At 46.9% G+C, this 12,085-nt stretch overlaps 1 protein-coding gene across 1 annotated transcript in view; it reads left to right on the top strand.

Annotated features, from left to right (window-relative positions):
* The first annotated feature begins 9,353 nt into the window (after window positions 1-9,353).
* Window positions 9,354-12,085, top strand: part of mta1 (metastasis associated 1) — a 28,114-nt gene continuing 25,382 nt past the window's right edge. Inside the window, exon 1 of the mRNA XM_080545510.1 lies at window positions 9,354-9,463. Coding sequence (XP_080401636.1) covers window positions 9,436-9,463 — 28 coding nt within the window. The 5' untranslated portion in view covers window positions 9,354-9,435. The remainder of the gene's footprint in view (window positions 9,464-12,085) is intronic.

The raw sequence follows: 12,085 nt of genomic DNA, 5'->3' as shown, positions 1-12,085 counted from the left end.
TGCGCCATGTGACACACTCCTGCACAGCATTTCCTCCCTCCCCACCCCAGCCCACCACACACTGCCTCCATCCCCACCCCAGCCCACCACACACTGCCTCCCTCCCCACCCCAGCCCCACCACACACTGCCTCCCTCCCCAACCCAGCCCACCACACACTGCCTCCCTCCCCACCCCACTCCACCACACACTGCCTCCCTCCCCACCCCAGTCCACCACACACTGCCACACTGCCTCCCTCCTCACCCCAGCCCACCACACACTGCCTCCCTCCCCACCCCAGCCCACCACACACTGCCTCCCTCCCACCCCAGCCCACCACACACTGCCTCCCTCCCCACCCCAGCCCACCACACACTGCCTCCCTCCCACCCCAGTCCACCACACACTGCCTCCCTCCCCAGTCCACCACACACTGCCTCCCTCCCCAGCCCACCACACACTGCCACACTGCCTCCCTCCTCACCCCAGCCCACCACACACTGCCTCCCTCCTCACCCCAGCCCACCACACACTGCCTCCCTCCCCACCCCAGCCCACCACACACTGCCTCCCTCCCCAACCCAGCCCACCACACACTGCCTCCATCCCCAACCCAGTCCACCACACACTGCCTCCCTCCTCACCCCAGCCCACCACACACTGCCTCCCTCCCCACCCCAGCCCACCACACACTGCCTCCCTCCCACCCCAGCCCACCACACACTGCCTCCCTCCCCACCCCAGCCCACCACACACTGCCTCCCTCCTCACCCCAGCCCACCACACACTGCCTCCCTCCCAACCCAGCCCACCACACACTGCCTCCCTCCTCACCCCAGCCCACCACACACTGCCTCCCTCCCCACCCCAGCCCACCACACACTGCCACACTGCCTCCCTCCCCAACCCAGCCCACCACACACTGCCTCCCTCCTCACCCCAGCCCACCACACACTGCCTCCATCCCACCCCAGTCCACCACACACTGCCTCCCTCCTCACCCCAGTCCACCACACACTGCCTCCCTCCCACCCCAGTCCACCACACACTGCCTCCCTCCTCACCCCAGCCCACCACACACTGCCTCCCTCCCCACCCCAGTCCACCACACACTGCCTCCCTCCTCACCCCAGCCCACCACACACTGCCTCCCTCCCCAACCCAGCCCACCACACACTGCCTCCCTCCCACCCCAGTCCACCACACACTGCCTCCCTCCCACCCCAGCCCACCACACACTGCCTCCCTCCCCAACCCAGCCCACCACACACTGCCTCCCTCCTCACCCCAGCCCACCACACACTGCCTCCCTCCTCACCCCAGTCCACCACACACTGCCTCCCTCCCCAACCCAGTCCACCACACACTGCCTCCCTCCTCACCCCAGTCCACCACACACTGCCTCCCTCCCCACCCCAGCCCACCACACACTGCCTCCCTCCTCACCCCAGCCCACCACACACTGCCTCCCTCCTCACCCCAGCCCACCACACACTGCCTCCCTCCCCACCCCAGTCCACCACATACTGCCACACTGCCTCCCTCCCCAACCCAGCCCACCACACACTGCCTCCCTCCCCAACCCAGCCCACCACACACTGCCTCCCTCCCCAACCCAGCCCACCACACACTGCCTCCCTCCTCAGTCCAGTGGACACAAACAAGAGGCTACCCAATGATTTGTGTGTGTGTGTGTGTGTGTGTGTGTGTGTGTGTGTGTGTGTGTGTACCGTATGCATGCATGCGTGCGTTTGGTATGTGAGAAGAGAAGCCCGGATTAGTCTTTGAGATTTAACTTTAACTTTTCCTTTAATGAATGTATATATTCATAATGGATATTTAGAAGGTGGTGTTTTCTCATGTTTACAGTTTAACTGTGCTAAGAACAGATTTGACCAACTCTGTTGGAGGGGAGTCTGGAATCTGTCTGGCTGACAGACCAGAGAGAGGCAGACACAACTATATCTATACTCTACAGTCTTATCATCTTAGGGGGTGAGTGTTCAGCGTGTGATGGAGGCGACCAGGTATGGATAAGACCAGGGGAACGGGTGGGCTGGCTTTATCTCCTCACTCTTCTCTGTGTTTTGTCATCCAAAGGACACTTCCAAGCAGTGCAGTACTGGACAATAGCAATGAACAGCCATATGCTCCACCTCAGCCTTGGCCCCAGCTCTAGCCTAAACCCCAGCCCCAGTACCAGCTCCAGCTCAAGCCCCAACATCTCAACCTCAGGCCGAAGCTCTAGCCTAAACCCCAGCCCCAGCCCCAGCTCCAGCTCCTGCTACTCTAGCCTAAAATCAAGCCCCAACCCCAGCCTTCACTTCCCTCTAGCCAGGCACCAGACCACAGATGTCTGTGTGCGTCTCAGATTCCACAGAATGTGATTTTCAGCGATATGGGGATATTGTTTCACTCAGCATGGACATCCTTACGGCTCTCCCCGAGGATTTCCCTTTGCTCTCTCTCTCTCTCTCTCTCTCTCTCTCTCTCTCTCTCTCTCTCTCTCTCTCTCTCTCAACTCTCCCGTGTCTTATCTGAACAAGCTATCTTTAGACTGTGTGTTTACAAATATGCCATTTCATTTTCTTCTGTGAGTGTTTTGTTTACAAATCGGACGGAGGAAAGCACATGCTGTCTCCAGAGGTACACCAGGGGAGTGGCACACATGAAAAATCTAAGTTGTGGGAGGGAGGAAGGGAGGGGTGGGGTGGGTGGCGGTTGCAGTGGGAGGCTTTGAGGCTATCTCTATACAGTATATCTCATGTCCTATAATCTCTTACCTCCCACAATATGATGATACAGTATCATCTTTTACAGGGAGTTGCATGCTCCGAGATACAGCATGTTGTAGGGTTGTGAGGGAGTTACAGTCACTTTAAAAAAATTGATTTCACACAACTGAGTTGGGTAAATTAGGAATAAAATGGTTAATTAAGCTTTACTTAATGTAGCCTACTATGTTCAGCTGCGGTTGGGGTTGGGGCTGGGGCTGGGGCTGGGGTTGAATAAACCCAACATAGCACAGTCAGTTTCATTTGACTAAACTGACTCTTGTAAATCAAACATATTCATATTCCCTCCTCATTGGATTTACATAATCAGGTTTTGTCAACAGTGGCACACTGGAGGGAGAATGTCTTAGCAACAGGAGTATTCCTTGTGTATTTGTGTTGGCTGATATTCACTTTATGTATGAAACTGCTTAGCCTACTGTAGCTGTTTTCAGTGTCTTGGTGTTTTTTTGTTTAAGTGCTTGGTGATCAATTGCTGTGATAGCTTTGACTGAATCAGCGGAAGTGGGGGTAGGGATTCTGCTGTGTGAGCCTTTCCTTTTACTGCCCCCCTCCTACCTAGGACTCACTCAGATCTTCAGACTAATCCATTATCATGTCCATTCTGTACTCTGGATGTGGAAAGCTGTTGACATGTTAAAGTCCTAAATTATGTGATATTTGATCACATTTTAAGTCCTAAATTACAGGTGATATACAGGAATGGGAAAGTGTGTCCAAAGTTTTGACTGGTACTGTATATTATGACACACGCATGCACGCATGCACACACACACACACACACACACACACACACACACACACACACACACAGATACTGAGATTTAGGATTCAAGGGATACAAAAAGGCGTTAGCAAGCATAGCCAGCTCCGCCCATGAGAGAAGATATCTGAATGTCTGCACTGTGTTACTTGTCCTCTATCTCTGACCGGAACACACAGTCTAAATTTGTCCAAGAACAATATCTGCTGCAGTTAAGAGGTCTTGTCTCGCCCACTTGCCCCTTGAGAATCCAGACCTATTCTAATAGAAAAAGAATGAACACTCTGGAAAGTTCTCCGGAACGCACAGAGTTAAACAAAAGGCTGGTTTGTTTCAACAACATGAAATCCGGCTTTTCAAAATATTGCCTCTACTGTTTGGGTCCAAGTCAAACTGACAAGTCACATTCAGCATTTTCACAGTCCGATCCACTGACTTTAGTTGTAAAGAAACTTGCACAACACTGTGTTCAGCTCTTGTTGTATAAATAGACCCTTTCAACATGGGCAGTGGAGGGGGAGACAAAGCCTTCTTGTACCTGGGAGGTACTAACAGGTCCTAGCTGTGGTTCAAGGCAGGAAAAGGTCTTAACAGCCAGGACACCCCTGGAGTTTATATGAGTTTACCCCCTATTCTCTACATGGGTAATAGGTGCTCTCCTCCACTCCCCTCTGGGATAGAGTACAGTACCCCTGATCCTCTTGCCTCCTAACACCCCTGCATGTTCCATCTAAAAAGCTGAGTGTTGACATGGTACATTGTGCACCCACCTTGACTATGAATCATAGTAATCCAGTACATTGGAACAAACAAAAAAAGCACTAGAATAGACTTTCTAAATCCTGTGTGTGTGTGTGTAACCACATGATATGCTGTAGGAGCAACTGAAAAAGTTATCCAAAACATATGGTCTTTTGAAGTATTTTAGCTTTGCATGGCTGGCAATGTGGTTATAGGCAATAAAAGGACAGGCATGTAGAACTGAGAAATTCTATATTAGACTATCTGATGCCAGTTGCCATTCCACTGGCAACTTTGTAATGGTTCCAACTTTGTGGTTATCTGTCCACAGCCACACACCACTAACTGTCAGTGTTTCTCTCTAAAGACTGAGCGGTGTTGAGAGGGTTAAACAGCTGTCCCTCAAACTGAACGTGTGTGCCAGGCCTGCTCCTGGTATTCTTGGCACATGTTCTTCCTGTGAGGGTGGGTACTAGAGACATACTACTACCCCTGTTGGGTGGGGCAGATGGAGACACCGAGCTTTGGCTGCGTGGGCAGCTGGAGGGGCATTTTGCTTTTGCCAGACATTTCACCGTCTGACTGCATCCCTCTCTCAGTGTCTCAGTCCACACCCAGTGTCTATATGCGTTTCATGTTGGTCTGCATTGTCACAATGTATCAGTGACACCATTTGCAAGTTGGTTAATCCCTATGGATTTTTTTTATTTTTATGAATTGAAAGCTGTTTTCACATTTCATTAGCCTAGAGTAGACAGTAGACAGTATTCCAGGGTCAACATACACTCTGCAGTAACAGAAGGTGGTTTTAAGTTCTCTGCCATCCACACTTTTTTGGACCACTCTTCTTAATAGTACTAGCTACTGCACTTATCTGGCCTCCACACCCAAACTGCCATTGCTCACCATTCACGTGCGTCTAACCACATGCACACGCACACGCGCGCGCACACACACACACACACGCACACACACGCACACACGCACACACGCACGCACGCACACACACACACACACACACACACACACACACACACACACACACACACACACACACAAACACAAAATCACGCTCTCTTTCTATTTCTTTTTATCCCCTCTTAATCTTAAAGAACATTCTTGAAAAACAGGAAATGATTGTGGTGGAAGTAAAACCTCAGTGCAGTAGCACAAATAAGATGATGTCAGTGTTTGGGGTCTGGGAGCAACAGTTCTGTCGGTTAGCTCTGAGACAAATCATCACTGAGCGCGTGACTCACGAGGCATAATAAATCAATTAGTGAAGTGTCGTTTCCGCCATCAGGGATCGCTGCAACGCTGTCCAATCTGACTGCCTTGCACTGATGGGAGCATGTGAGGACAATAGCAAAAGATGTGTTCGTTCTGACCTCTGCTGGTGACTAGAGGTATAGTATGGTACCATAGGAGCATCATGGAAATCTGACACTCGTAGCATACTGTACATATTCAATGAATCAGGGAAAGCTGGAAAAAAGGAGGACAGCCCATTGTAATGCATGGAACGGAATAAGCAATGGTACACTTGATACTATTCTGAAGTCCGTACCATGCATTTCAATGAGCCCGTCCTCCGATTTCTAAAGTACCTCCACCAGGCTTCACTGCAATAAATGGTTTGTAGATTTATTCGATGAAGCATAACCCTTTCTACACCAAAGCTCCATACATATGCAAGCTTGTAGAATGTGGTTATTACCACTGGGAGCGTACATAATTTGATGTAGGCTATTGCAGGCATACATTGTAACCATTAGGCATTAGGCATGACCATTCCATACCACTGGCCTAGTTAAAAGCAGTACAATAGTGCCCCCTGCTGTCAGATATATGATTGATTGATTGATATTTTATATTGTTTATTTCAAATATGTGCAAAACAAGATAAAGCAACAATAATTAATATCACGGAAAACAAAACAAAACAAAACAACAACAACAACAAAAAACAACAACAACAACAACAAACCTAACAGAATCAAAAAGCATAAAACAAAAAAATATATGTATTGCACTTTTAACTTTCCAAAGTTTCCTTCTTTTTTTTCTCCCCACACATTCGAAAAGGAGTGGAAAGAAGTACAACTTATTCAATCCCACCCCTTCTCCATAAAGCATAAAGATGCTTCCTGTTCAATTTAATACAATCTCATTATATACAAATACAAATACTGCATACCCAAAATACAAATATTGTATTTACATACTTAATTACATTAAAAAAGAAAACAAAGAATAAATATTTAGGAACCCAAATGATGAATGATAATAAATAAACAATAACCCCTGTAAACTCCTTGTGATTATCCCCCATCATCCCGGTACATTATGAAGACCATGTATTTAGATAGATAGATAGATAGACTTTATTTGTCATTGCTACAGTACAGGTACCAAACAACGAAATTTAGGAGGGGAGGCTCCCCTGGTGTTTAGGAAAGGAAAAAGAAACACATTTTAGAAAAAGCATAGATGCATAAAATCACAAGAAGGTAAGGAGCTGGTTTACATCAATAAAGGCTATGTACACAATCCACTGTACTATACTGCACAGATAGTCAACTAGGGTTGTCATATTACACAAGAAAGTATTTTTTCACATTATTTTAAAGTGTCACAGTTTACAGGCTTGAAAATGTACATGTTTGTGCCTCAGCACTAGCTGCCATACAATCCGTCCGGACTGTCCTGGGCCCAGAACTTAGGCCTTATTTTAAACTGGATCATGTTTGGACATTGCTTATGTACTCATATATGTATGCTATATGTACTCACATACCAGTACATTGTGCTTTGAGCTGTAACGTAATAACTATGTAATACAATTTATTTTATATCATATTTGGAATGCTCTCGTTGCGAGGTATGGATCACACTCTGATGAGACATGTAAACAGTGTAAAGTGTCACCCTTAAGGATGTTCTCTCTGCCTCATTTATTTATCTCTTATTTTACCAGGTAATTTGACTGAGAACACATTCTCTTTTGCAGGGATGATAGACGATAATGTCTTCCACGTGGGATACACAGGTTTCAACCCCACCCGTCATACATACTCACTGTGACAGGGATGAATGATGGTGTAACAATAGTCCCTTTATGCCAATATCGCCATTTACTGTGGCTGGATGTAATTAAAACTCCTGGTAAAAAAATGGAGAAAACATAATCAGTTACTTGGACTGGAAACAAGCTTAATTGATCTCTTCTGTGTCAATGTCTGTCTTGTCTGTTGGTTGTAATAACAGAAAGGGGGCTGTATGGGGAGAGGCCATCATAGGTCACACGCTGCAGTCACAGTGCAGCCGCAGCCAGGAGAGTTCCTGAACAGACTGTGTCTGGGCCAATCAAACCCCACTGATTGAGGTTCATTAGGGAGAACACCTGCAACTGTAGAGTGGCTTGTCAGCTGAAACATCTGGCATAAGGACCAGCGATTCAAAGAGCACATCTGCGCAGCAACAAGCAGCCAAGCAGCCAAACAAATCATTTTGCAGGCACTCACAGCTTCACAAAACAGGGAAACATTGTTGCATACTTTTTTTTGCTCAAAATGAGAGCATACTTGATATTGCCTCAGTTTAGTCATTTGTGTAGGTTGGGATAGTGTAGTCATCATGGGAGGAGACTGTTGAATAATTCCTACTCACTGAAGACAGCAGTACCGGACACGCACACACACACACACACGCACGCGCGCACACACACACACACACACACACACTCACACTCACACTCACACTCACACTCACACACACACACACACACACACACACTCACACTCACACTCACACTCACACACTCACACACACACACACACACTCACACTCACACACACACACACACTCACACTCACACTCACACACACACACACTCACACACACACACACACACACTCACACTCACACTCACACTCACACTCACACTCACACTCTCACACACACACACACACACACACACACACACACACACACACACACACACACACAAGCAAGCAGGGAGACAAGTATAGTATACCTCAGCACACTTGGAGAGAATTAGGTAAAGACTATAGATGTACTGGTATTTAGATCACATGACTGCAGATTGTGGTCCCTGTACGCTTGGCCCAGTAATTGAGGCTTCCATATGGTATAGATCAGATGTACACCACAGCATTCCTCCTCGGCTACATTTACAATGAAAAACCACCTAATCAAACACAGTACATCGGAAGAAGCAGAACTCCCTGTGAGAGAGACTAGACCCCCTGCACTGGATAAAGCTCTCAGGCTATCTCAGGATAGACACTTTTAGTGAAACCATCCTCTTGCTATCAGCCGTACAGGCCAGTTTGATGGCTGAGAAATGAGCCGTGCAAGTTCATTGCAAGTACTGTACAAAGTCAGGGATTTGAGCTGCTGCTCATTGTAAAGCATATTCTGTCGTATCTAGTATTCTACAAAACAAAACAATAGGGAATACTCATGTCAAACATAGTATTCTTTTCTTTATTTAATTAGATTGCATTGCAAGTAACAGATTTTCTGACACATTTAATCACCTTCTCTCAACCTCTCTGTCTGTCTGTTGTAGGCCTACGTGTGTTTTGGATGAATAGACAGACATGAAAAATAATAGGATAAGGGACACACCACACTAACAAGTTTGAATTATACGGAGGTTGAGCATTTGAGTCAAATCCGACGACAGCAACAGTTGGGTATTTCTACATTTCCAAACCCCTGTAACAGCTTTGTGTTGTGTGTGTGAGGGAGGCGGGGTACTAGGGAGAGAGAGCGCAGTGATGCTGGATGAACAGTGCCCCCCCTCCCCCTTCCGCTGCCTTGTCCCGTCCCACTCCTCGCTCGTGCGTCGACTTCTAGGGGGAAACCGCTTTGTTGCGAACTGTATCCGAATTTTACGCGGGTTTACCCAAGGCCGCCTCAATTTGAACGTTGTGCGGTGCCCACCGAAGTAGGTGTAGGAAAACATAATGCGTACTGTCTCTTTAAGATCCCTTGGCTAGTCCGCTAGTTCGTATTGATCAATCCACCATTTTCCAACACACAGCGGCGGCAGTGGTTACACAGAGACGGCGGAGAGAGAGAGAGATACCCCCCTACCTGGAGACGCCAGGACCCGGGGCAGCAGTCATGGCAGCGAACATGTACCGGGTTGGAGGTAAGGGACACACATTCGAGTACAATTGTGTATCATTCTAAGTCGCGCTCGCCACGGTTCGTCGCGGGTTTTGCAGCATGGCTCTGTCCTTCCTCTTTTATTTCCTAAAGCTGAAGTGCCTTGTGCTTCAGAGGATGAGGAGGGTGACTGTGAGGAGGAGGAGGATGGTGAGGAAGAGTGGTATAGCTAGGGACCTCGGATCTTCTTCGTCTTTCTTTTCAGCTAGGCTATACCACTATAACTCATGTTGATCTACAAACCAGTGTTCTAACAGGATTTGTTTTTCCTCCAATGGTTAGCTTAACCCACGATAAGCTTGTAAAAGTAAAGTTTGTACATGCCAGTCTAAGCTAGCTTGCTAGCTGGCTAGCGTGAAGCCAAGGCAAGTATTCTCTTCTCTTCTATTTGCCTGTTATTGGTCTGGAAGTTGGCTACTGAGAGGGGGCTGGAGAAGAAGCTGCTGGTCTCATCAAAAGTTTCTGACTCCCAGCTTAAGCATACAATACAACTTGAATAAGTTATATAGGTCACCTGAGCAATTGAGTTATTTTTAAACTCATCAGAAATAGTGTCAAACCTGTGAACTGATCTGAAATGGAGCTTATCCCCTCAGCATAATAATTCCTCATTCATAACATTTGACATTTTGACATCACACAATACATAAAGTTGTTTATTGGGTGAGGTAACTTACCAGCTCCTGCTGAACTCTGGATCAAGCAGTGATATTAAGAGCATTTGGAAAGTGTCCAGCACTCAACATGACTTTATAATACAGTAATAATACAGTAAGCAATGACAGTAAATTGAATAAGTGCCTAATAACACAAAGTTGACTGTCCACCAGTCAAGCTTCAGAACACTCAACACAGAAACTGTTTCAGTTTGTGTGAAAATGCTTCAGCTGGACAATAACACACTGACAGCGCCACTAGTTATGAATTGTGAATGTGAGTCAGGAGGGGATGGATGGGGTGAATGTGACCAGTCATGGACAGACAATACCAATAGGCCTACATGTTATCCTAATGGGTTGTCAGCTGTTTGTTTGTTAGTCACACAAACCATTCAGCGATTAAAACAATAATTTTCATATGTTTCTTTCAGCTCTGGTGGCGTTCCGTGTGTCCACTGAAATGGTCAAAGGATTGCGTTGTTGGTGTGTTATGCTTGTGGTCAGTCTATTTGGATGTTGACATGCCTGTCCCTGTATCCCAAATGAACCTAGACCCTAGCCTTTACACTTGCCTAGTTCCACGATTGTCCATGATGCAGCTTACCTACGTAAACCTACCTTCAGTGCAGTCATTTGACCTGCTACACCAGTAGCAGCATGAACAGTTGCGTGTGTGGATGCAGAATGAATAGCACTCCCAGTCTGTTTCTGTATGGAACTTCAAATGTATCACTTTCTGCGGTTATGTTGAGTGTCCTGTCAAATTCCAAATACCGTTGTATAGGGGTTTATCTTCAACATCCTAGACCTGGAAGCTTGTTTTTCTATACAGGTACTACTATTATTGTTTGTTACGTGACCATACTATGAAGCTGAGTGAATACGTTTTTTAAGTTACATTTACATTACATAAAATAAAATAAAAATCAATTCAATCACCAGTCGTAGCAGTGTCCCAAAAACGTTGATACCTATCGTTTCAGGCACTCTGTATGGTGTTAACGCTTGTGGATCAGAGAAAATAGACTGCAAACGTAATTTTATGTTGCTTACGGATTTGCCGATGTAGCAGGTAACATTGGCGACAATAACATTCTATTCTAGGCTATATTTCGCCTGTCTCACAGACGTGGATTTCACACGCATGGTGTAGTCTAGTTATGTAGACCTGACTGAGAGGTGGATAAGTGTAGAATATGGTGGAACTTCCATCTCCAATCTATCAAGATGAGATGCAGCTACGACCATATTGCTTATACCTATTAAATCCTCTCAGATCTACCCAAGCCCCTAGTGGCTAGGGATTGATTTTAAATTCTGTGTGTGTGTGTGTGTGTGTGTGTGTGTGTGTGTGTGTGCGCGCGTGTGTTCCTGCACGTGTGTGTGTGCGCGCGTGTCACTGTCAAAAGTGACTGTCAGACATCCACACACCCATAGCTTGCACCAGAGCCTCCAGATGCTGGAGCGAGGGGACCCAAGATATAACTGCTGCCTCTCTGAGCTCCCTCCCCTCCCCTCCTCTTCCCCAGTCCAGGCTGGCATCAAAACAAAGCCAGGTTCCCCCCTAAAAGACGGCTGACACTTTGCAAGACAATGCTGGATCATCATAGAAAAGCAATAACATCCCTTGTGGATGAAGCTTTGACAAAGCCTGTCTCAGTGTGCCATCGTGTCTTTGTTTCCCCCAGCACGGCACCATTGGAAAGTCTCTTCTGAAGCTTTGCTCCACGATCATTGTTCCTTATGAGAACCAAGGCATGGAAATGATACTGCCACGAGTCAGCCAGGAACTCACTCTTTTTGATCTGGATTTAATGCTTATCTGGCTTGTCCAACAGAGGGGAAAAAAGCCAAGAATTGCTTGATGCTATCTAGTTGGGTTTAGATGGCAGGCTTAGGCATCGTCAAGACCTCCTACTTCCACCTCCGCAACATAGCAAAAATCA

Source organism: Nansenia antarctica (assembly GCF_963989245.1).
Source record: "Nansenia antarctica genome assembly, chromosome: 1".
In the NCBI taxonomy this organism is placed as follows: domain Eukaryota; kingdom Metazoa; phylum Chordata; class Actinopteri; order Argentiniformes; family Microstomatidae; genus Nansenia; species Nansenia antarctica.
Note: the sequence above shows the minus strand (reverse complement) of the source record. Positions and strands in the feature narration are given on the sequence as shown.